The sequence below is a fragment of the Hemiscyllium ocellatum genome, chromosome 42 (assembly GCF_020745735.1).
Source record: "Hemiscyllium ocellatum isolate sHemOce1 chromosome 42, sHemOce1.pat.X.cur, whole genome shotgun sequence".
NCBI classification, from domain to species: domain Eukaryota; kingdom Metazoa; phylum Chordata; class Chondrichthyes; order Orectolobiformes; family Hemiscylliidae; genus Hemiscyllium; species Hemiscyllium ocellatum.
The window spans coordinates 8,668,849-8,694,931 of NC_083442.1; the positions used below are offsets into that span (position 1 = coordinate 8,668,849).

Here is a 26,083-nt window from a genome sequence, read left to right on the forward strand (position 1 = left end):
GGACAGACTGTAGATTGGGAAGTCAGAAGCAGATCAGGAAAATCAAAGGGGTCCACAACTCATTCACTTAACCTGGAAAAGAGAGATAAAGCAATGACACATTTGTTTATGATCGGGGGCATTCAGATTTAATTGTTATTCAATGGCACACTTAGAGATTTCACAAAGCATATTGGGCTGCTTGGCATGTGAAAGATGTGATTACTCTCACCTTCACCAGAGTGACGGCAGCACTGTAGAAAATACTCAGGAAGAACAAGGTGATGAACGTGGAAGCAGTTGTCCAGATGTTGCTGTTATCATCCTCATAGTCTTCAATCCAGGTGCGATCTATTGAATCTATGAATATAAAGCCGAGAGAATGCATTTAGATTGTTTATTGATCCAGATCGATCTATCTGCACCCAAGTCATGTAAATAGAGACCGTTAGATCTTCATAAAGCAGTCAGGTATTTCTCAAATGTGATTCTCTTATCTGTATCTATTAGTCCATTACTGACTCTCAGCAAGAAATTACAAATACTAACTGCATGTTTTTTCTTCATTGTCCATGTGAGAACATTTTAAATTAGTTTTTTTCTTTATTTATTGGAGGATATTATTATTTGGCGAATGCTTATAACAAATGATTATTTTAATTAAATCATTATATTTTAAATACAGGCTGTGACAGTTTAATTGAAAATTGTGGCCATCACTGACTAAAATTTCAAATGTGATTCTCATCTTATGTATTGGTGACCAATTGCTTGGTAAATCATGAATATAAGTTACATCACAGTCAGAGCATTGCTTCATATTTTTGTTTGTAGGATCTGTATATTTAGGAATAAGTTTTTGTGCATGTGTCCCTTAATTTATTTGATCTACTGCTTGGTGTTTATAGTTTTCCTTTAATGTTTGTGCATGTGGTTATGAGTGTTTCTTATTTCACTCTTGCCCATGTTGGAGTCTGTGCATCAACAAACCTATTTGTGTGCTCATGTTTGTTGTATGTAAATTTTGGCCTTTTCACATTATTGAAAATGTGTTGCTGGAAAAGTGCAGGAGGTCAGGCAACATCCAAAGAGCAGGCGGGTCGACTCTCCTGCTCCTTGGATGCTGCCTGACCTGCTGCGCTTTTCCAGCAACACATTTTTGCTCTGATCTCCAGCATCTGCAATCCTCCCTTTCTCCTTTTCACATTGTGTAAGCATCATCATGCTAATATTCCACTTCGTTGCTGCCTATGCTTATCTTGTAACGTCTTTGTGAGTGTTCACTTTTCATTAGTGCTATCTAAAATGTGTGTTTATGCGTCTATTTCACATCCTACCTGAACGAGATTATTTTCATGTTTGTGCTTAATAAATGATAGCATGCAATATCATGTTTTGATGGATAATTATATTTATGTGATGAAGTCTGCTTGTGTGGCAATCTTTCCTAAACTATATCCTGATAAGCTTGTTTGTGTTATTGTGTGTGAATGCTTGCTGATGGTTGTGTCCATTATCCTTGTTTAATAAATGCCCCAGTATTTGTTGATTTATGCACTTGTCTACATGTGAGACTCTGAATTTGTGTGTATGTGTGACCGTGAATACATGCTGATCGAAGTGGTTTAAAAATAAATAATTAAGCTGCCTCTATCATCGTATGTTTGTGATTATGAAAACGGGAGAATAATGATATTAATGTTTATCTTTGTGCACTTACGTGCCTGTGTGAGTCGACATGTGGGAGGACATTTTTCGGATTTTATATCTGTGTGTTCATGCGTGTATGTTATGTCTGTACACATTGTGCTGTATGAATGAATATGTATTCGTGTCCATTTGTGTGTTACTGTGTGTCTATGTTTCTCATGGTTATTAGATTACTTACAGTGTGGAAACAGGCCCTTCGGCCCAACAAGTCCACACCGACCCGCCGAAGCGCAACCCACCCATACCCTACATTTACCCCTTACCTAACACTACGGGTAATTTAGCATGGCCAATTCACCTGACCCGCACGTCTTTGGGTCACGGGGAGAACGTGCAAACTCCACACAGTCAGTCACCCGAGTCAGGAATTGAACCCGGGTCTCAGGCGCTGTGCGGCAGCAGTGCTAACCACTGTGCCACCGTGCCGCCCATACCCTTGTTCAGTTGCGCAAATGCTTTTCTTTTGGTGTATGTAAGTTTTTGTAAGAGCTTAGGTGAGTGCTGAAGTACCATTTGCATGTGTAGCTCTGTGCAAGTATGTGTGTGTGATGTCTTATCTATGTGCACATTTGAGTGTGCACAAAAATATGTGTCTTCAGGTGAGAGCCTGTATATATGTGTCTTTACGTGTGTATTTGTGATCATCTCTCTGTATCTGTGTGCATTTCTGCTCTTATACCAGACTGCAATTTTTATTATTCTAATTTTATTGTTCTAATTTTAATGGATTGCCCACAATTAGATCTGACCTTGGTGTTGTCGGAAACATTTCCCATCGTCGTGGAGAGATAAGCGTTTTATGAGCAACTCTTCTGTTGCAGTGATAGAATTTCTGTCTCTGAGACAAAAGGCCTGAGTTCAAATCCCCACTGCCCCAGAGATAACATTTCTGAATATGTTTATTAGAATATGTCGACTTATGCTCTATATCTGAAACAAAATGATATCAGATGTTCGAATATCAGAATTGATCCCATGTGCTCCAGGAAACTGTGACAAAACTATGGAATTCAAACCGGGACAATGCAAACACCAGTTTTGGATTATGGGAGTCAATGTTAATCATTTGTTAACAGGGCCAAGCTTGTCCAACATAAATCTTCAGACAGTACGCAAGAAGCTGACTGTTCCTGTTAGCAACTGGGTTACATTACCGAGGACATCTACCATGAAAACTTTGCACAGGGAGCAAGAGGACAGACCGTTCATTGTTCCCCTCCCCTCTTCCCTTTGCTCCACAATAACTTCTCTGTCGATTCTCTTTGGTGTGAAAAAGAAGATACATTCTGTCAACTCATGCATTGGTGCAAGATCTCTGGCAGTTCCTCAGAAACAAAGGTTACATTCAAACTGCTCTGCCCTCCTTACGATTAGTATGTTCCAATCAAAACTAATTTTGAAAGTCTCTTAAATTTACATTTCCAATTGGGGCAATGTGGCAGTTTAAAACTGACGTGAATTTTGTCAGAATGTTCAATCGGGGGAATCAAGAACACCAAGTTCAAAACTCGTGCTCTACCCTTGACATAAAATGGACATTGTTATAGTTCATCACAGAGGGATTTAGGATAGATAAGGTACTTGGCGGAATCCAAATGATACTCTATCTCTGACCCAGGGTGTATCTGAGCAGGGAACAGTACCTACAGGACGCATGTCCTAGACCTGTTAATAATCCACTTTGACTCACATTCCATCTGTGTAGTTAAAGTGGGAAACAATTAATTCAGCAGTTGTGTATTTAATGCACAACTGGAGGAAAAAAATCTTTATTACTTTGGTTGAATTATTAAATGCAACTTTGAGATTTTTATTGACATGAATTAACAGTGTCCATCAGTGCAAGTGAAATGTTTACAAAACTCGGTTTACCACTGGACTTATCGACTGTTCTGTTGATGATCTTCAACGGAATCGCTTCATGTCCCACCACACAGGAGTAAGAAGCACCGCTGGCCCACTCCTCCGCTGTAATGCATAACAGACTGTACATGAAAAAGGAGGTGTTTTCGTTCTCCACCATCACCTCGGTGTTCTTGTAGTTACTGGGATTCACCAGCTTGTCATTGTTTGTCCACTTGACGAAGATCTCTCGGGGGGAGAAACCTCTCACTAAACAGGTGAGGGAGAGAAACCTCTGAGCGGAGATTTCTTCTGTCGGTGGTAGGAAGACAGACACTGATGGCTCCAGCGGATTAATCACTGCAGAGTATTTGAGACAAATATAAATCAACTATAAAAATCCAGAATCAACATCGCAATTTCACTAAATATTAAAATACACCATTTTTAATTTGGGATTTATTCACTTTCATTTTCTAAAGGAGCAGAATGGTACACATTCTGTTCAGTAAAAGAAATGAGAAGTTTAGTTTGAAAGTTGCCTCCATGTTTCCAGCCCACAACGAGGACATTCTGTTCATTTATCATTGCTGATGGTGATGTCACAACCTAGGCTTCTTCCCAACTTATCTGACTTAATCAAAATACTTAATCCTTTGGTCAGTCTTCTTCTTAATCTGCTACTGAGCTATCCGGCCCTCAGATGCATCATTAATGCTCCAAACAGTGTTTGTTCATTACCAATCAAAGCCTGCCATTGATATAACTGGATTACCCATGGGATCCTTTGTGTTTTAATCTCACCACTCACCTTTCTCCTTGTGGATAGAGTCTCTCATCGGAGTCGGTAGATTCTGATGGTACACCACACATTCAAAAGTAACACCACTCAGCCAGGCTTCAGTAGAAATGTCTAATTTGCTGATCACGCTGTCGGGATTCTGTCCAGGCTGTTCAGCAATCTCTGATTTCAGAGGCTTCTTTTCTTGTTTCCAGGTGATGCTGACTCCAGAAGGAACATTGGACACAACACATGTTAACGTCACCGTCGCCTCCAGTAAGACTTGTTCTACTGGTGGTGGGAGGATTTTAACGGTGTTAGCGCGGCACTCGGTATCTTTTATGAAACAAAAATCAAAGTCAATGAAAAATGCCTCTTTATGATACAAACACCCAATCTTCAGATTACTTCTTCACAGAGTGAAGACACCACATTCAAAATGGCAACTCTAACCATTGCTGAAACGATGTTTACTATTGTTGATGTATTTTGATTTGTGAAAGCATTTGTGATTACCTATGACATACCCTGTGAAATTATTCCTAAAGAACACTGGTGTTGTAACAAGTGAAACCATGAAAAAAGTAAAGTAATCGAAGATACCATAATGTAACCCATGGAATTACCTTTCTTTCAGAGTTTGTCTCTCACTTAAGGTCATCTACTGATAGTAATATGAATATAATGAGTTCATTTCTATGTTCATAACCCTTACATGCAAATGCTGCTGGTCACGACTGCCAAACCAAATCCCAAATTTTGGATAAATTGTAATAAATAATAATTATTCTCTTTGCAGAATTCTAAAGTGTAACGGGAGTGGTGAACAGCCATGGAAATTCTGTTCATTATATTAAAGTGATTGAAAATACTTTGTGTTATTGGTGTGATGTCATTCTCTAATTTATGCCATTGTTCCTCGTGGGCTGAGTTTGGAGTAGATCTAAAAACAAGACACTGAGTACAGCATTGGATATCGAGAAGAACGCCCATCCCCTTAAGCCCTTCCCTCCATTCAGTTACTTCATGACTGGTCTGTACTTTCACTTTATTTACCAAACTGCATTTTTTAATTTCTTCATAGAACAGAGGGAACAAAACAAGCAAACACATCTTAAGTTAATCTACAAATGCAATGGAAATGGGCAATAGTTTTATAGACATCCATTACTTACTGTGTAAACATCGCCACCCCCAAACCAGGCTAAATCAGCCTGTCTCAAATTCCTAGTTCATTCATCCCTATTGTAGCATTTCCACCAAAATTTATTCTCCTGCCTCATCCACTAATTACAGAGAGCTCAGTGAGATCACATTTATCCTAGTTCATCAAATGTGATACCCACTTGGTCTGTGGCTTGATCCCATAAATAAAGTTAAAGAGCTCAGTACCAGATAAAAATTGGTATCGTACAATATCCAAGGCCAACAGGTCATTCCTGAGCAGGGAATAAAGCATTGGATGCAGTTTGATTTATTTTCAAGTAAGGGTCACTGCAAATTTTAACCATGTCATTTTGAGACCACAACATCATAAGATAGAGGATCAGAATAAGGCTGTTCAGCCAATCCAGAGTGTAGATCAGAGTGATGCTGGAAAAGCACAGCAGGTCAGACAACATCCGAGGAGCAGGAAAATCAACGTTTTGGGCTAAAGTCTTTTTGCCTGAAACGTCGATTTTCCTGCTCCTCGGATACTGCCTGATCTGCTGTGCTTTTCCAGCACCACTTTGATCTGCACTCTGATTTCCAGCAGCTGCAGTCCTCACTTTTTCCTGTTTGGCCAATCCAGTCTGATCCCCCATTCAATCATGGATAATATGTTTCTCAACCCCATTCTCCTGCCTTCTCCCCGGACTAAGCAAGAGCTGATCTTTCTCTGTCTTGAATACACACAATGGCCTGGCCTCCACAGCCCTCTGCAGCAACAATTTCCACAGATTTATCACCCTCTGGCTGAAGAAATTCCTCCCCATCTCAGTTCTAAACGGTGCCCCTTTGACCCTGAGACTGTGCTCTTGGGTCCCAGTCTCGCCTACCAGTCAAAACATCTATTCCATGTTCACTCGACCTCAGTCTGTCAGTATTTTCTATGTTTCAATCAGATATCTCTCCAATATCCTCCCCCCACTCCCAAACTTATCCTTGAAGCCATTACCAGGCAAGGGTTCAGCGCTCTGAATGCCTCTCTCGGCATGGTCAGGCAACAAACTATTTAACAAAGCTCACTGTCTATATAACAATCTTCAACAGAGAGAAAACATGCTTTTCTGATTTGCCAAAATGTTGAATTATGAGCAGTGCTAATGTATCACTCAAGCTGAAATAAGAGACATGTGGCACATTGTAAAATGAGAAGCTATATAGTGCTGTTTTCTAAGCCTGATAAATTAATGTGTTTGATTCACATCCGAGTTCAGAATGATTTGTAGCTCTCTCAGTATGTGTCTCTTACCCTGGAGAGCGGTGATGTTTTTACTTTGAATGTTCCCTCCATGATTCACCTGGCATGTATAGACTGCGCTGTTGAACCATTCACCATAAGGGACCATCAGCCGACTCGTCACCGAGAAGTTCCCGTTTGTGTCACACACAGGAGACATGAAGAAGCCAGAATCTAAGGGTTGGCCATTTTTCAACCAACTCACGGAGATAGACTTCGAATGGAAATCGATGATTGAACAGACGACGGTTGCAAACTTGCTGCTTGCGATTTCTTCGCTGGAGCTCACAGTTAGGAGAAGAGTTGGTGGGAGAGGACCTGGACCTTTAGGAAACACATCGTATACATTATCTGACGAATTTCATAACAAAGACAATCAGTTCGTATATATCAAGGTTTCTTGTTGTTAATGTATATTACAAGAATCGTAATTGTGCAGAGTGTTGAAGAAGCTGGGATCCACACAGAAAGATCATCAGAAGATTGTGAAGGACTAAAATTAGAGGACACAGCAAGGGAGTCCAGGAGGCATAGACACTGTAGGCCGGTTAAATCAGAAGGGAGATAGCAACGTTGGATGGTATTCGTTTTCATGAAAGAGTCTGATGAACAAGGCAGATTAATGACCGGCATAAATGAGGAAATGATGCGGTTGCTATCACGGAGACATATTGAGAGTGGGGCAGGAGTGGCTATTCAATATTTCAGGATTTAGTACCTTCAGGTGAGACAGGGAAAGATGGAAAAGGATGGGGGCAGGGGTGTGCGGTACAGAATGTTGCTTCTGTCACAATTCTGACAAGAGTATTTTCAGCTGGAAAGAGAAACGAAATCATGGATACCTCCTCGAACGAAGGCAAATGGACAGTACTTCAAAACCAAAATACAGCAAACGTGAGACAGTGACTCACGTTTGGTATGTTGCCTCCCAGGTGCAAGGGTACGTGATGTCACTGATCGTGTTTTCCGGGTCCTTAAGGGGGAGGGGGAGCAGCCCCAGATCGTGGTCCACGTTGGCACCAACGATATAGGTAGGAAGAGGGGTGAGGATGTCAGACAGGCTTTCAGGGAGCTAGGTTGGAAGCTCAGAGTTAGAACAAACAGAGTTGTAGTCTCTGGTTTGTTACCCGTGCCACGTGATAGAGAGTCGAGGAATAGGGAAAGAGAGCAGTTGAATGCGTGGCTACAGGGATGGTGCAGGAGGGAGGGATTCCGGTTTCTGGACAACTGGGGTTCTTTCTGGGGAAGGTGGGACCTCTATAAAAAGGATGGTCTACACCTGAACCTGAGGGGCACCAGTATCCTTGGGGGGAGGTTTGCTAGTGCTCTTTGGGAGGGTTTAAACTAACTCCGCCGGGGCATGGGAACCTGGACTGTAGCTTTAGGGTACAGGAACTTGAGAGTAGGGAGGTTATGAATAATGCAGCGATCTCGAAGGAGGGTGCCTGTAAACAGAAGGGTGGATTGAAGTGTGTATACTTCAATGCCAGAAGTATAAGAAATAAGGTAGGTGAACTTGCAGCGTGGGTTGGTACCTGGGACTTCGATGTTGTGGCCATTACAGAGACGTGGGTAGAACAGGGACAAGAATGGCTGTTGCAGGTTCCAGGGTTTAAATGTTTTAGTAGGATCAGACATGGGGGTAAAAAAGGGGGAGGTGTGGCATTACTTGTCAAAGATAGTATTACAGCAGTGGAATGGACGATGGAAGAGGACTTGCCATCTGAGGTAGTTTGGGCTGAGGTTAGAAATAGGAAAGGTGAGGTCACCCTGTTAGGTGTTTTCTACAGGCCTCCTAATAGTCCTAGAGAAGTAGAGGATAATATTGCGAGGATGATTCAGGAAAAGAGTGAAGGTAGCAGGGTGGTTGTTATGGGGGACTTTAACTTCCCAGATATTGACTGGGAGAGCTATAGCTCGAGTTCATTAGATGGGTCGGTGTTTGTCCAATGTGTGCAGGAGGGTTTCCTGACACAATATGTAGACAGGCCAACAAGAGGTGAGGCTATACTGGATTTGGTTCTAGGTAATGAACCAGGCCAGGTGTTAGACTTGGAGGTAGGTGAGCACTTCGGGGACAGTGACCACAACTCGGTGACTTTTACTTTAGTGATGGAGAGGGATAAGTGTGCGCCGCAGGGCAAGAGTTATAGCTGGGGGCAGGGAAATTATGATGCAGTGAGGCATGACTTAGGATGTGTGGATTGGAAAAACAGGCTTCAAGAGAAGAACACTAATGAGATGTGGGGATTGTTCAAGGAGCAGCTACTACGTGTCCTCGATAAGTATGTACCAGTCAGGCATGGTGTAAAGGGCCTTGTGAGGCAGCCGTGGTTTAGTAAGAATTGGAATCCCTTATGAAAGGGAAGAAGGCGGCATATGTAAAGATGAGGCGTGAAGGTTCAGTTGGGGCGATAGAGAGTTATAAGGTAGCCAGGAAGAATCTAAAGAGAGAGCTAAGAGAAGCGAGAAGGGGACATGAAAAGTCTTTAGCTGGTAGGATTAGGGAAAACCCAAAGGCTTTCTATAGGTATGTCAGGAATAAAAGGATGACTAGGGTAGGTATCGGCCCAGTCAAGGATAGTAGTGGGAAGTTGTGTGTGGAGGTGGAGGAGATTGGAGAGACACTAAATCAATACTTTTCATCAGTATTCACTCAGGAACAGGACACTGTTGCTGACGTGAATATGGAGTCACAAATGATTAGAATGGATGGCCTGGAAATATGCAGGGAAGAGGTTCTGGGAATATTGGAGAGGATGAAAATAGATAAGTCTCCTGGGCCTGATGGCATTTACCCTAGGATCCTATGGGAAGCTAGGGAGGAGATAGCAGAGCCATTGGCCTGGATTTTTATGTCGTCATTGTCAACGGGAATAGTACCAGAGGACTGGAGGATAGCGAATGTGGTCCCCTTGTTCAAGAAGGGGAGTAGGGATAGCCCTAGTAACTATAGGCCAGTGAGTCTGACTTCAGTGGTGGGCAAAGTCTTAGAGAGAATGGTAAGGGATAAGATTTATGAACATCTGGATAGGAATAACGTGATCAAGGATAGCCAGCATGGTTTTGTGAGGGCAGGTCGTGCCTCACAAACCTTATTGAGTTCTTTGAGAAGGTGACTAAGGAAGTGGACGAGGGTAAAGCAGTAGATGTTGTGTATATGGATTTTAGTAAGGCGTTCGATAAGGTTCCCCATGGTAGGCTAATGCTAAAACTACGGAGGTATGGCATTGAGGATACATTAGAGGTTTGGATTAGGAATTGGCTGGCTGGAAGGAGACAGAGGGTAGTAGTTGATGGACTAAGTTCATCTTGGAGTGCAATTACTAGCGGTGTACCACAAGGATCTGTTTTGGGACCATTGCTTTTTGTTAGCTTTAAATTAAGGGGTGGTAGGTATAGGACAGATGTTAGGGGTAGATTCTTTACACAGCGGGTTGTGAGTTCATGGAATGAACTGCCAGTAGCAGTGGTGAACTCTCCTTCTTTATGGTCATTTAAGCGGGCATTGGATAGGCATTTGGAAGTTATTGGGCTAGTGTAGGTTAGGTAGGATTCGGTCGGCGCAACATCGAGGGCCGAAGGGCCTGTACTGCGCTGTATCTTTCTATGTTTTTAATTAGATTAGACTTACAGTGTGGAAACAGGCCCTTCGGCCCAACAAGTCCACACCGACCCGCCGAAGCGAAACCCACCCATACCCCTACATTACCCCTTACCTAACACTACGGGCAATTTAGCATGGCCAATTCACCTCACCCGCACATCTTTGGACTGTGGGAGGAAACCGGAGCACCCGGAGGAAACCCACGCAGACACGGGGAGAACGTGCAAACTCCACACAGTCAGTCGCCTGAGTCGGGAATTGAACCAGGGTCTCAGGCGCTGTGAGGCAGCAGTGCTAACCACTGTGCCACCGTGCCGCCCACACGTGTTCTATGTTCTATGTTCTATAACTACTGGGAGAGCATGACAGACCTTACAATAGGTCCAAAAGAGCAAGTGCAGATACATGGGCAAATTTCAGAGAAACGTAAATTAAATAGGGGAATGAGAAAAGAGGTTTTTAACTTCCTCAGTATAGGATTGGATATTCATTTTGTCAAAAGTTTAGAGGGAGCAGAATTCTGAAAACGCCCCCAGGAGAATATTTTAACAAAGTATGTGTTTAATACAGAGAATTTTAATCCAGACCTTGCAAGAGAGGGGTAAACCTGGACTTAACTTTAGAGAAGGAAGTCAACCCAGTGGGTAAAACATCAATGGACAGTGCAGACAGTGATCATAAATCTGTTGGATTCCAGATTGTTCTGGAAAGAGATAGAAATTGGCCCAAAGTTCTGAAGGGGGAAGGACAATGTTCATAAAATCAGTAATGATTTGACCAGAGTGGACTGGAAGCTGGCACTTAGTGGTAAATCTAAATCAAAGCAGTGTGACACCTTCAAGAAAGAAATAGGAAAAGCACAGGGAGGACATTTCCCATGAAGCCACTGCGTGGGACCAAGAATGCAGCGGGCTCTAGACAACAAACAGACCATGAGAAGAGCAAAAGGGGCCATGAGAAAATAATAGCAGTCAAAATAAGGAAAATATTTTAAAAAGACACAGGCTCATTCATAAAAGAATAATTTGGGAAACAGTAATGCCCATTAAGTGTTATTATTGGAGTGGAGCCAGAGGATTAGGCTGCGGTCGAAATGAATGTGTTGTGTCAGTGTCCACTAGTCAGAGGGACAATGTGGGTATAGAAATCATGGAGGAGTGTTGTGAAGTACTTTCAGAATTAGGACACATGATGTGATGTTCTGTGTTGTCTTGCTGGATAAAAAGTGGTTATATTTCCAGGGCAGATGAAATATATATCAAGCTGTTGAGCGATGCAAAGGATGAAATAGTTGGTTCACTGACAATAATTTAGAATTCCTGTCTGGCCACAGCAGTTGTGCCAAGTGAGTGTAGATCAGCCAACATTGCACTGTTATGCAGGATGAAGGAAGAGATAAACAATGAAAACACAGATCTGTCAAACTAGTCTCAGTGGTATGGAAACTATTGAGAAGCGGATTAGTCTTCATTTAGAAGATCAATCAACAATTTTCAGTACAGTTTTATTGAGGGGAAGTCATGTCCAATAATTTGTTGGTAGTTTTCAGAGAGATAACTCAATGTCCAGATGATAGCAATAATCAGAGCCAATGGGATCCGAGTTAATCTGACAGATTGGATTCAGAACTGGCTGAGTGGTGGGAGCAGGGGATAATGGTCATTGGGTGTCTGCGTGACTGGAAATCTGCGTTTTGTGGTGTTCTGCAGGGATTGGTGCTAATTTCCTTGCTGTTTCTCTTATATACCAATGATTGAGACTAGAATGTAGGAGGGTTAACCAGTAAATTCACAGATGAAAAGGAAAATTGCCATGTTGGTAAGTCATGAGCATAATAGCTTTAGATTGCGGGAGGATACACAAGGGTTGGTTATATGCGAAGAGAAGTTGCAAATGGAAATCATTCCGGAAAAGTGTAAGGTGATGTACTTCGGCAGAAGAAACTGCGAGGTATTACGTTTTGAATGGTGGAACCCTGGAAAGGACTGAGGATCTTTGGTGTACATACCCACCGATCCCCTATAGTACTGTGTCGTCTGGATAAAGAGGCCAAGAAGGTAGGGAGGATATTTGCTTTTATTAGCCGAGACATTGACAATGAAGAGTAGGGAGCTGATACTGGAACTTACTGAAGCGTTGTGTGTATGTTATCGAAGGATCTACAGTGTTATACGTTGGGTGCTCTTTGCTGTCCTGGAGATTTGTGCTGTTTCAGTGACAACGTTTACAAGAAAATCTAAGGTAGGGATCATGTACAGTGCTGGGTCCTCTACTTTTTGGCATTTACATAAATGATTTGGATGTCAGCATATGAGGTACATTTAGTACGTTTGCAGATGACACCAAAATTGGTGGTGTAGTGAACAGCGAAGAGGGTTACCTCAGATTACAAAAGGATCTTGACCAGATGTGCTAATGGGCTGAGAAATGGCTGATGGAGTTTAATTCAGATAAATGTGAGGTGCTGCATTTTGGGAAAGCAAATCTTAGCAGGACTTATATACTCCTAGGGAGTGTTGCTGAACAAAGAGACCTTGGAGTGCAGGTTAATAGCTCCTTGAAAGTGGAGTTGCAGGTAGATAGGATAGTGAAGAAGGCATTTGGTATGCTTTCCTTTACTGGTCAGAGTATTGAGTACAGGAGTTGGAAGATCATATTGCGGTTGTACAGGACATTGGTTCGGCCACTGTTGGAATATTGCGTGCAATTCTGGTCTCCTTCCTATCGGAAAGATGTTGTGAAATTTGAAAGGGTTCAGAAAAGATTGACAAGGATGTTGCCAGGGTTGAAGGATTTGAGCTAAAGGGAGTGGATGAACAGGCTGGGGCTGTTTTCCCTGGAGTGTCAGAGACTGAGGGGTGACCTTATGGAGGTTTACAAAATTATGAGGGGAATGGATAGAGTAAATAGGCAAAGTCTTTTCCCTGGGTTGGTGGAGTCCAGAACTAGAGGGCATAGGTTTATGGTGAGAGGGGAAAGATAGAAAAGAGACCTAAGGGACACCTTTTTCACGCAGAGGGTGGTACGTGTATGGAATGAGCTGCCAGAGGAATTGATGGAGGCTGGTACAATTGCAATATTTAAGAGGCATTTGGATGGGTATATGAATAGGGAGGGTTTGGAGGGATATGGGCCGGGTGCTGGCAGGTGGGACTAGATTGGGTTGGGATATTCGGTTGGCATGGACGGGTTGGACTGAAGGGTCTGTTTTCATGCTGAACATCTCTATGACTCTATGAATGTGATCACACTGAAGGCAGCATTGATGAGATTTGCCAGGATTTTGTCTGGGTTGGAGGGTTTTAGTTATGAAACTAGATTAGATAGGAGGGGGTTTTCCTTGGAGCAGAGGAGAATTAGGGAGAAAATTATCTTGGTGTCTGGAATTATTTTAGGCATTGACAGGGTAAACTGGACAAAACCTTTCCCCTTGATGGAGAGATCAATGCCTCAGGAGCACAGGATGAAGGTAAGGCCATGAGGTTTACAGTGGATCTCGGGGTAAACAAAATCAAATAGAAGGTGGTGTGAGTCTGGAGCTCAGTGCCTATAAGTCATGTAGAGACTGAGCCCCTCATAGTATGTATGAAGTATTTAGATGCATACTTGCAAAGGCAAGTCACAGAAGGCAATGGATCAAGTGCTGGCACATGAGATTGGAATAGTTAGGTGGCTATTCTTGATAGGTGTGGACTGGATGGACCAAAGGGTCTTTTTCCTGTGCTGATTCTGTGAAAACTGTTATAAATAATGCCTTATTCATATTAATCACAGATGCTCTGTTTATCTCAGTTCCCGCAACACTTACCAGCACATGGCATTTCTTTGCTCATGTGTGACCCACTGTATTGAACTTCACAGTAGATTTTGCTGGGGCAATTTACCGCTGACCCAGGCAGGGTTAACTGGCTGCTCAGTGTGTAGGTTCCCTTCTTGTTTCTCATTGATCGGTAAGTCTTCAATCCAGTCGTGATCAGCTCCCCACCTTTCTTCCAGGTTACCTTGGTGATGAAAGGGGTATAGTCCATCGCCAAACAACCAAAGACCATAGAATCGGTGTTGTGCTCCCGACAGGAGGAGACCAAGCCATAAAGCGTGGGGGGAGACGGGGTCTCTACAATAGAATGACCAATTGAGCATGTTACTTTCTGTTCATTTGACCTTATCAAATGTATCCTCATCTGTAAACGTTTGCCAGTATGCTCCCGTTGAAGTTTACAGTATAACTGGAGTTTATTTTTGTTTCCTACTAATTGCTGGTAGGAAACAGGTCCTCTACCTTGACCGTTGCCATAATTTAGGAAGAAGAACATCCTGATCCCACCCCAGTATCTATTTGAAGTGTCAACTGACACTTTCACTGGATTGGAAGTGAAGAGCAGAGAGATTTCAGAAAATACAAACCAAGGATATGCAGATTCATCGAAATTCTACAGTGTGTGCAAACAGGCCATTTGGCCCAACAAGTCCACACCCACTCTCTGAAAGATAACGCATCCAGACCCATTCCATACCTTAGATTAGATTAATTAGATTACTTACAGTGTGGAAACAGGGCCTTCGGCCCAACAAGTCCATACCGACCCACTGAAGTGCAACCCACCCAGACCCATTCCCCTTCATTTACCTCAGCCATTTATCCCTTCACCTAACACAACGGGCAATTTAGCATGGTCAACTCATCTAACCTGCACATTTTTGGCTTGTAGGAAGAAACCGGAACACCTGGAGGAAACCCACACAGACACAGGGAGAACACTTAACCCTGACTAATGCACCTAACCTCCCAATCCCTGAACACAACATGGCCAATTCACCCAGCCTGCACATCTTTGGACCGTGGGAACAAACCCATACAGACACGGGGAGGAAGTGCAAATTCCACACAGACAGTCACCCGAGGCTGGAATCGAACCCAAGTCCCTAGCACTGTGAGGCAGCAATGCTAACCACGGAACCAGTGTGCCCCACTAGGCACAGTGCTGCTGGAAATCAGAAACAAAACAGATATTGCTGGAAATTCCCAACGGAGAGAAATCAGAGTGAATCAGGTCCAGTGAGCCTTCCTCACTTATCAATGCAAGGCAGAATGTTCTCTCTGGGAAGAAGGTCACTGCAGCAGCAGCACAGGCAGGAGCTGAGCACTGGGACGGGGAGGATGGCTGTCACAGCTGACCTCACACCAACTGTCTGGAAGTTGAAACTTCTAATTTACAGTTATCTGAATTTCGAGGCCTCTGAAAAATGGAGGACCATTAACGTTCAGAGACTTTGGAGTGTTACACCTGAGTATTTACGTAAATATGATTTGTGAAATGAACAAATACTCTTTAACTTTAATAACTATCAAACTGACACACAGTTCACAACCAAACCTCATCTCTCAGACTAACCACTGCACTTACTCTCTGTCTAGACCTAAACTTCCACTCACATTAACAAACCCTACCCTGCTACACACCCATTCATGCCCAGAACAAACAACCCCTATCACAAGAAACACATCCAAGGCAATCCATATTGGTAGTGTAGCTGAGCAGAGAGACCTCAGTGTCCATGTAATAGATCCCTAAAAGTTGCCAGCCAGTTTGATAGAGTTGTTAATAAGGCATACTTTGTGTTGGCTTTCATTGATAGAGGGACTGAGTTTCAGAACCACGAGGTTGGGCTGCAGCTGTACAAAACTCTGGTGTGGCTGCATTTGGAGTATTACGTACTGTTCTAGTCATCAAATTCTCGGGAGAATGTGGAAGCTTTGGAAGAGTTCAGAGGAGGTTTACCAGGATGTTGCTTGGTATGGCGGGACCGTTTTAGGAGGAAAGGATGAGGTTCTTGAGGCTGTTTTTTTTTGAGAGAAGAAGGTTCAGAGGTGACTTAATTCAGACATAGAAGATAAACAGAGGGTGGACAGTGAAAGTCTTTTTCCTTGGATGGTGATGGCTAGCAGGAGGGGACATAGCTATAAATTGAGGGCTGATAGATAGATAGAGGACAAATGTCACAGCTTGTTTCTTTACTCAGAGAGTAGTAGGGGTGTGGAACGCACTGCCCGCAACAATCGGACACTCCCAATTTTAAGGGCATTTTAAAGGTTGTTGGATAAACATATGGATGAAAATGGAATAATGCAGGATAAATAGGCTTCAGATTGGTTCCACACGTCAATGCAACATTGAGGGTTGAAGGGCTTGTACTGCACTGTAATAGTCTATGTTCTATATTCCAGATGGACATATAATCTCAATTCTTTTCACTTATTTCCACTCCTGCCGCCTTGCACCTGGCCCATGGTGAATCTGGCCCTGACTGGACCTGGCACTGTAATTTGCACAACCGCTGACAGAACGCCACTACCCGAGGCATGACCTCAGCCCTTGGTCACTGACGTCTCATGTTACCCAAGTCAACCTGTGCGCATTGTATCCTAGCTCCCTTCGCATCTGTGCTTTACTATCTGCCATTTTCCAGACTCCGAGCTTTGCATTTTGACATCACGTCCACCTGTCACTTCATGACAGTGACCTTCCACCCCTGAAACATCCTGGCATCCTGCCCATCTCTACACCAACCAGCCTGGTCCTCTGCCCACTTCTCCACTAACCAACCTGGCATCCTGCCCATCTCTACACTAACCAGCCTGGCACTCTGACCACCTCTCCACAAACCAGCCTGGCAAAGACAGACCTCCTGCCTTTCAGCCCAAGCTACCCCTCACCGACCAAGCACAATTTGACCAAATTATCATGTGACCATTACCATTTACCTTGATGCCACCTTGCCAGACAGAGTGCATGCAAGCTTACCCAGCAGCCAGCCAACACCTCACAGCCTACCAGCCCAAACTCTCCCACATTCCAAATCTAGCCCCTCACTTGCTCACTACCTTCCAACTTTGAGCCTACTCCACCATAAAGTCAGTGAGTCATAAAGTCATGTAGCACAGAAACAGTTCCTTTGGTCCAGCTCATCCATGTTGACCAGCGTTCCCAAATTAAACTAATTCCACTTGCCTGCCTTTGTCCCATATCCATCCAGACCTATCCAGTTCCTGTAGCTGTTCAAACGTCTTCTAAATGTTGTACCTATCTCTGCATTTACCAGTTCTTCTGGCAGTTCATTCCAATGTTTTGGACAGTTACAGCATGAAGCCCCAACTCTTGCAATCAATGCTCTGACCAATGAAGGTACATGTGCCAAACACCTTCAACACACCAGCTACTTGAGACAATGCTTTCAAGAATCTATGAGTCTGAACCCTCAGGGCCCTGTGTTCAACATCACTACCCAGTGCCCTACCATTAACTCTGCAAGTTGTGATCTGATGTATCTTCTCAAAAAGCAACATGTCGTATTAATTTAAATTAAACTCAATCTGCCGCTCCTCAGCCCATTGGCCCAGATGATCAAGATCTCATTGTACGTTTAGATAACTTTCACTGCCGATTATACCACCAATTTTGGCGTTACGTGCAAACTTACAAACCATGCCCCATACAATGTTTTCATGGCTTTCAACCAATATTATAACTGCCTGCCTTTCTCCCATATATCAGGAGCATTTTCTTTTAAGGATTGAAGGAATCTATCTCCTTCTTGAAATCATTTAATGTTTTGACCTCAATCAATTTCTGTGGTGGAGAATTCTAAAGGTTCACCATTCTTTTGTTGAACAGTAAACAATCCTGTTGGAACAAGGATTCTTAGCATAGGTACTGGATGGTCTGAGATAGCAATTGAAGACCAATTGAAAAGCTATCACCATCTGCTGCAAGTACTGGATTCAGCGGAACCCCCACCATACTGAACAATCAAATTCAGCTACAGTACTGGTTTAATATAAAGTAAATCAGCCTAAGCATAATCTCATCAAATATGCTTCGAAAATTATTCATTCTGGATTACTTATAAATGATATTGTTAGAACAGTAAGTCAAAAGCTGGGATTTCTTTAGATAGTGAGGAGGGCTGTTGTCAGCTGCAAAGGGACTTAGGTATGATGCAGAGCTGTGCTGAAGAGTGGCAGATGGAGTTCAAACCTGTCAAGTATGAGATTGGCCATTTTGGAAGGACAAATAAGAATGCGGAATACAGGGTTAACGGTAGGGTTCTTAGTAAGATGGAGGAGCAGAGGGATCTTGGGGTCTATGTTCATAGCTCTTTGAAAGTTGCCACTCAGCTGGATAGAGCTTGTAAGAAGGCCTATGGTGTATTAGCGTTCATTAGCAGAGGGATTGAATTCAAGAGTCGTGAGGTGATGTTGCAGCTATACAGGACCTTGGTAAGGCCACATTTGGAGTACTGTGTGCAGTTCTGGTCGCCTCATTTTAGGAAAGATGTGGAAACTTTGGAGAGGGTGCAGAGGAGATTTACCAGGATGATGCCTGGAATGGAGAATAGGTCATACGAGGATAGGTTGAGTGTGCTAGGCCTTTTCTCATTGGAACAGCGAAGGATGAGGGGTGACTTGATAGAGGTTTATAAAGATGATCGTGGAATAGATAGTAGATAGAGAGTAGACAGTCAGAGACTTTTTCCCAGGTACAACAGAATGTTACAAGGGGACATAAATTTAAGGTGAAAGGTGGAAGGTATGGGGGGGATGTCAGGAGTAGGTTCTTTACCCAGAGAGTGTTGGGGGCATTGAATGCTCTGCCTGTGGGAGTGGCAGAGTCAGAATCATTGGTGACCTTTAAGCAGCAATTGGATAGGTACATGGATAGGTGCTTAAGCTAGGACAAATGTTCGGCACAACATCGTGGGCCAAAGGGCCTGTTCTGTGCTGCATTGTTCTATGTTTCTTTTCTACTTACTCCATTAACCCCATCTAGCGATGCCCAAAAGCTTGTAAACAAATTTTGATCTGGAAAAAGCTGCTAACCCCCAAAATTCTGTTTGATATCTAAGAGACACAAGTCAGGATAGCGATTGAATAGATTTCACTAGCCTCTGAGTGGAATTCCAACAATCACCCAAACATCTCAATCTGCTTTCTTCCACTGAATTAACCTGATAAGAGATGGTATTACATACTCTCTCACAGGTTGTAAGTGAACACAGGCCACGTGGCACAGAATCAGGGACCCTACTACAAATCACAACAGACCTGAACACAATGAGCTCGACACTATCACGGAGAACACAGCCCACCGGTTTGACAATGCATAAACCATGTTAGTTATTAACACCTTCCAACAACCAGAGACTGTTCCAGAATGTTTGTACAATGAAAATAACATTTCAACATTTACCCAAGAATACTTTGACAGCAGCTCAGATTTGTTCAAATTATATGGGAACTACAGAGGAATAAAACTAGGAATTGCATTGCCATCAATTCACTGTCACTGGATTCCAACCTAGATCTCCCTTCCTCTTAGTCCTGTGAATGTTGCTGCACCAGATGAGCTATTTAGTTTGAAATAGATTAAAATGTTTTGAAGTGTATTATGACTGTTGCCAGTGACATTAAAAGCTGATGATAAATTTTCAAATAATAGGATGCAAAATAATTTCTGCTTCTACATTGTGCACTAAACATGTCCCGGATAACTGAGGCACAAAGAAAATATGTAGCATATTTCCCTCTGCCTCGCTCAATCAAATATCCCTTGTTGCCAACAACCAATTTCAAAACTCTTGCAATCTGCCTTTTGTTCCTGAAACGTTCGTTCTGATTGGTACAACTTAGTCAGGGCTCTCAATTCTGAAGCACCTAATTGAATATTGCACTTCTGATAAAGTGGTTTTGAAGCGCGAGATGAAATTGAACTGTCTGAGATTCAGGTATCCGAACTGGACAATTTACAAATGGTCAGCACCAGTTGTCAAGTTAGTCAGAGATAGCACTGAAACAAACTGTACAACAGTGTTGATACTAGCAGACACATCTGCTCAATTCCTCACATCAAGTACATTTCCTGTAATTGAACATTCATCAGAGGAACTAACCAGAGGATTAATGTGAACAAGAACGTGTTCACAATGAACATTGATAACTACTGAGTTTTAACTTAATAAGTCATTGTAATTAACAAAATTATTGAGGTGAGATATATCGCCAATTAAAGCACAGCCCCAGAGGAAATGGATTATTCTCTAAATTATTTTTTACATATTCTTAAAACATTTCTTGAACTGTGGAGATTTTGCATGCACTGTATAAAGCCAATACAGCATTCAGTTTGGAAATGCATTTCTATTGAAGAAATTAGGGCAAGTTCATTTTCTTGTTAGTTGCTTTTAATGTATGAAAATGTTTAAAAAAGATATGAATTGAAAACATGCTTCTGTCTGGAGCTGCCTGCTTTAATGGATGTCTAAGTAAATGTGGGCAGTGCGGTGGCTTAGTGGAGAGCACTGCTGTCTCATAGATCCAGGTACTCGGGCTTGGTTCCAGCCTCGGTCAACTGGCTGTGTGGAGTTTATACATTCTCCCCTGTGTCTGTGTGGGTTTCCTCACACAATCCAAAGTTGTGCAGGTGAAGTGGTCATGTTATATTGTCCATAATGTTAGGTGCATTAGTCACCTAATGGGTCTGAGTAGGTTACTCTTCAGAGGATCGGTGTGGACTTCTTGGGCCAAATGGCCTGATACATACTGCAGGAAATCTAATCTAAATGATTGTCACACTTAACTAATATGAGCAGATTCCTTCCAATTGCTACATTGCAATAAAATCTCAAGTATATTTATTAAAATAAATATTACTCTATTTTCAGTGTTGAATAAACAATGTGCTCTGTTATCCTCTAGTTCATATCTTCTGCAAATTTATGAACTCTGCATATGTCTGAACACATCGATGTAAAATACATTCTCTGCGTTTGCAGCAAATACTCCCACGGTTTTAAGAGTAGATTTCCTACAGTATGGAAACAGGCCATTTGGCCCAACAATTCCACACTGACCCTCTAAACAGTAAGTAGCCCACTCAGACCCATTCCCCCTAACTTATATTTACACTTATATGTATAAGTGTATACTTATTTGCACCCTAACCTACACATCCTTGAACACTATGGCTGTGCTAACTTGCACAATCACCTGACCTCCACATTTTTTGGTCTGCGGTAGGAAACCAGGGCGCCCGAAGGAAACCCACACAGACACAAGGAGAATATGCAAACTCTACACAGCCAGTCATGCGAGGGTGGAATTGAATTTGGGACCCTGGCGCTGTGAGGCAGCAGTGCCAACCACTGAGCCATCATGCTGCCCTGCGAATTCATGAGTGGATTATTTTAATTAATCCAAAATTTGGCCTTGGTCACATAATTCACTATAGCAGTTGTTTCCTAAGGAAGGACTCTTCAGTTGATATTTTGTTGTAAAATGTAACTATTTATTTAAAACATATGGATTGGGAACACCTAAAGCACTGTGCAGATTAAATAATCAGTTAATGTTTTATTTTTATCCTGCAAATCCAGTTTAAATCAGGGACATAACAATTAATTAATTAACTCAAGTTACTTGTGAAACAATTGTAAATCAAAGCAGTGCAACTGATCTGTTCTTCATAGAATTGAGCAAAATTTTCAAATGATCTTTGCCAATGATCTTTTCCAGCCAGAAAAACTGTATGTAGTGTACAGCAGAATTGAAAGGTGTTTCTTGATCAATTATAACAGTCATGGCATTTTTGCTCAAGACCAAGAACTATTAGATCATTATACTTTTGAAATTCTATTTATATTTCTCTATGACTTGTAATCTGTTTAAAGACAGATCTTGTGAATGAACTAGACAGTTGAGTTCTGAATTTGGATTGTAAAGCATGGATTAGATTAATCCTTAATTATTACTTTTAAGTAAAAATGGCGCCCGAAGGTATCTGCTTTCCTTTCATTTCCAAAACTTTTGTGATTTGCCTTCCCCTTAATATTAGGTTTTATGAAATTTCAACTCGCATGCCGATTACATTGAATGAGGAACCTGGAGCAGTTCACTGTCACCAACCATATAAAAAGTGCAAAAACAATGTGTAGAAACCAGAAACTGTTTCCCAAATATAACAAATTTAGTATTACCCAAGCACACTCCCTCCTCAACAGAGCAAAGATCAGCAAATCACAACACGGTGTGTTTGCAGCAGAACTAGCTCCGCAAATATTTTCAACAGAATCAAGGATATGATGTAACCTCAGAAAAAAACAGAAATTGAAATCTAACAAAACTGCTCAGTATCAAGCAAACTGGTGATTAACTTGAACAGTCATAACAAGAAATAACACGTCAAAACAGCAGCCTTGTTTGTGAGGGGACTTAACACTTAAAGCTGTAACGTTTCCAGCAACAGTTCAATTTATTTCCAACCTGAACAGCCTTCCTGATCAGGACAATCTTGTGCAGTGTAAACAGGAGAGCAATTGAAAGCACATATTGATTAATCATGTCAAGGTCAAAACAAAAGTTCTTGAATGGACAAATATTATCACATTATAATTTTAAGTTAGTTTCAATTACGTAATCTGATCAATTCTGCAGTTTCAGATTTTAGTCCCAAATTTTATTTTGAATGAGGCTACTCAAAACAAAACTCATTTAGTTTACAATTAGAACTCAGATTTTTTTCAAAAGTCAGTGCATTAAAAACTCGTTTCTTCTTCATTTTCCACACTTTCGTGTTTCTGCCTTAAGTTGGTTTTCAGACAGTTACAAACGGATGTAATGTTTTCAATCAAACAGAGAAAAATATGTCGAGTTAAACAAATGCAGAAATGATTCATGAAAAACAAAGAACTTCACAAATATCGGTAATGAAAAGTAATTCAGAGAGACAATCTCCTCACCAGAAAGAAAACACCAATTATAGAAAGCACGAAAAGGCAGATCAATTCCACAAACTGAATCAGAATCCAATCAACTCAAAACAACAGAATCAAGGAAAATAAAATCAGAATCCAATCAACTCAAAACAACAGATTTAAATGAAGGATAATCAGAATTCAAGTAATTCAATTCAACAGAATAAAATAAAACAATTTCAAAAGCCAATCAACGCAATTCAACAAAACCAAGTAAAAACAAAGTCAGAATCCAATCAACACAGTTCAACCGAATCAACTAAAGCAAAGCCAAAATCCAATCAACTCAATTCAACAGAATCAAGTAAAACAAACTCAGAATCTAATCAACAGAATGAAACATAGCACTGCAGGAAAATTTTACGACAGTTTGTAACCTGCCGGTCATCAACAAAATTAACGAGAAAATTTTATACTTTACAGAGTAACACATGAGCTGATTCTCAAAATCCCCAACTGGTGTATCAATAATTATCCACCACGTTTACAAATTAAATCATGTTTGGTAATATTTCAAACCTCTTTAAATTCTTAGCTTTTGTTGCTGATAATAAAACTCACAGTCAGGGTGCCACTGACATTAAACATTATTTATACCTGACTGATTAAGAGACATTAGGTGGTTCAAGTAACCCAGCTACACAGAATTCCCATCTGACCCAAAAAAAGAGATACACCAAGCAACTCACTCCATCACCACTATTTTGACTATTTGCAGAGCCTTAACTGAAGTCTATAATCAGTCTGAACAAAAATCAATCCGAACCAAACCCAACTCAGCACAGAATCTGAGTTTCATTTAATTCAGAAATTAGTCACATGAATAGAATATTTTTTAAAAAGTCACTAAGAAAGTTCAAAGTTCTTACCTGAAGTCACTGTCACCATGGTCCCTTGGCCCCAGTAAGCAAGATAGTCACAGTGTTACATTCTCTGGACTGGGTCACACAATAACTAGCTCTGCATAAAACAAATAAAAAATCTACCATTATTTTAAATTTTCAGAACCACAGGCAAAATAACGTCACAATAAATCTTCATCACATAATTGTGCTAGTGAATTCGGATCATTCTCGATAAATTTTAATACTGTTTTATACTTCACAGAGTAACACATGAGCTGATTCTCAAAATCCACAACTGGTGTATCAATAATTATCGAGTAAAAAGTGAGGTCTGCAGATGCTGGAGATCAGAGCTGAAAATGTATCGCTGGTTAAAGGGTTTCCTGATGAAGGGCTCTGGCCCGAAACGTCGAATTTCCTGTTCCTTGGATGCTGCCTGACCTGCTGTGCTTTAACCAGCAACACATTTTCAGCTATCAATAATTATCCACCACGTTTACAAATTAAATAGTGATGCTAGCATAAAACCCCACAGAACTAATACTGCAGTGAAAGTTAAGACGGTTGGTAGAAGTAATCACTGACTAGTTTCAAACAATGGAGGCTGAATAAGTTTTTGTATTGATCATAATTGCAGTGTCACTCCCGTACCCACTGTAGTATCTTGCACAGTAATAGATGGCGGTGTCTTCGATCTTCAGGTTCCCCATGTCCAACGCGAAAATGTTGTTTAAAGTATCTTTGGACGCAGTAAATCGACCCTTAATCGCTGGTGCATAGCTATTGCTGTTTGATCTATAGTACCAAACCAGCCACTCCAGACCCTGTCCGGGAACCTGTCGGACCCAGTACATGCCGTAGCTGCTAAGATCGAACCCGCTGGTTTTACAGGTCAGTTTCAGGCTGCCTGCGGGATGGCCAGTCTCTGCCTCTGGCTGAGTCAAAACAACCTCCGACTGGACACCTTTGAAAAGAAAACAAATAAACCATGAGCATTAATACTGATGAAATGATGACTGAGTCTGTTACATTCCTGCGGTAAACTAATGTTGAGACAGTAACAAAAAGAGACTTGAACAAAAAACACTCACATGATAGGAAAGTCAGTAACAAACTGAGAAAAAGTGTCGACACAATCATTCCGATAACTTATGGCAAACGGTTCTGTCAAGATCTTTCTAAACAAAGCCGACCCAGGAGTGTTGAATTATGGTCCAGTGCCCAGGATTTATATGGCCATCGGAAGGGGCAGGCTTACACCTTCCGCCTGCTGGTTTCCTGCTGGAGATTGAGACTGGACCCTGGTATCAGCTTGCACAGCCCGAATACATGGGATCATGCCTTTACATGAGGTTATGTTTAAACATGGACATATACACATTTTGGGATATTTGTTTTGCTGGATAGCCTCTTTGGAAGTAAATTTGAGTAGCTTCAGGTCTGTTTCAGATGATAGTTGCAAATATTTTGTTTAAAAAAACAAAACAAATTCAATTGGAAGTTAGCTCCCTTTATTTCTACATTCGAGCTTTTTACCCCTGGACACTGCAAGTCTCTGTCGCATTACAAAATAACCTGTAATCCATACTAAACATTTAAAAATTCAGTTTAGGCAACTGAATACAGAGCGTGTCCAAAGTGATTATATTTAGAATATTCAATTAGAAGTTAACTCCCTTTAATCCTACATTCAACCACAAGCAGATAAAACTAAAAAGAACTTCAATAATATTATTAGCCAACAAAATGAGTGACTTTATTTTTGCTGTCACTCAAAGTCTCTCTCACATTACAAAATAAAATATCATTTCTAATCTGCGTTTCTAAATTCAATTTCGGCAACCTAATATGGAGCATGGCTGAAGTGATTATGTTCAGAATGTGAGTGTATGTTACTAAACAGTTTGGAGCCGGAGATTAGAAGCACCTCCTTACATTGCAGAATGTCTCTCCTTGCATCTTTTTATTTCAAATTGCTCCGAACCTAAAATGCATAGTAAAGGAAAGCTGTGTGCCTGAGAGACAAAAAGTGAGTTGGCAGTGAAACATAACACCTAGGCAAACTTTTG

The 26,083-nt window shown here is 41.6% G+C and overlaps 1 gene segment (V, D, J or C); it reads right to left on the reverse strand.

Annotated features, from left to right (window-relative positions):
- LOC132834799 (Ig heavy chain C region, membrane-bound form-like) lies at positions 1-25,178 on the reverse strand. The segment is given in 9 exon segments: positions 1-72; positions 212-339; positions 3,562-3,891; positions 4,343-4,648; positions 6,768-7,079; positions 14,171-14,476; positions 24,039-24,085; positions 24,678-24,978; positions 25,106-25,178. Coding segments are annotated over 9 exon segments (1,788 nt in total).
- Between the last annotated feature and the right edge of the window lie 905 nt (positions 25,179-26,083).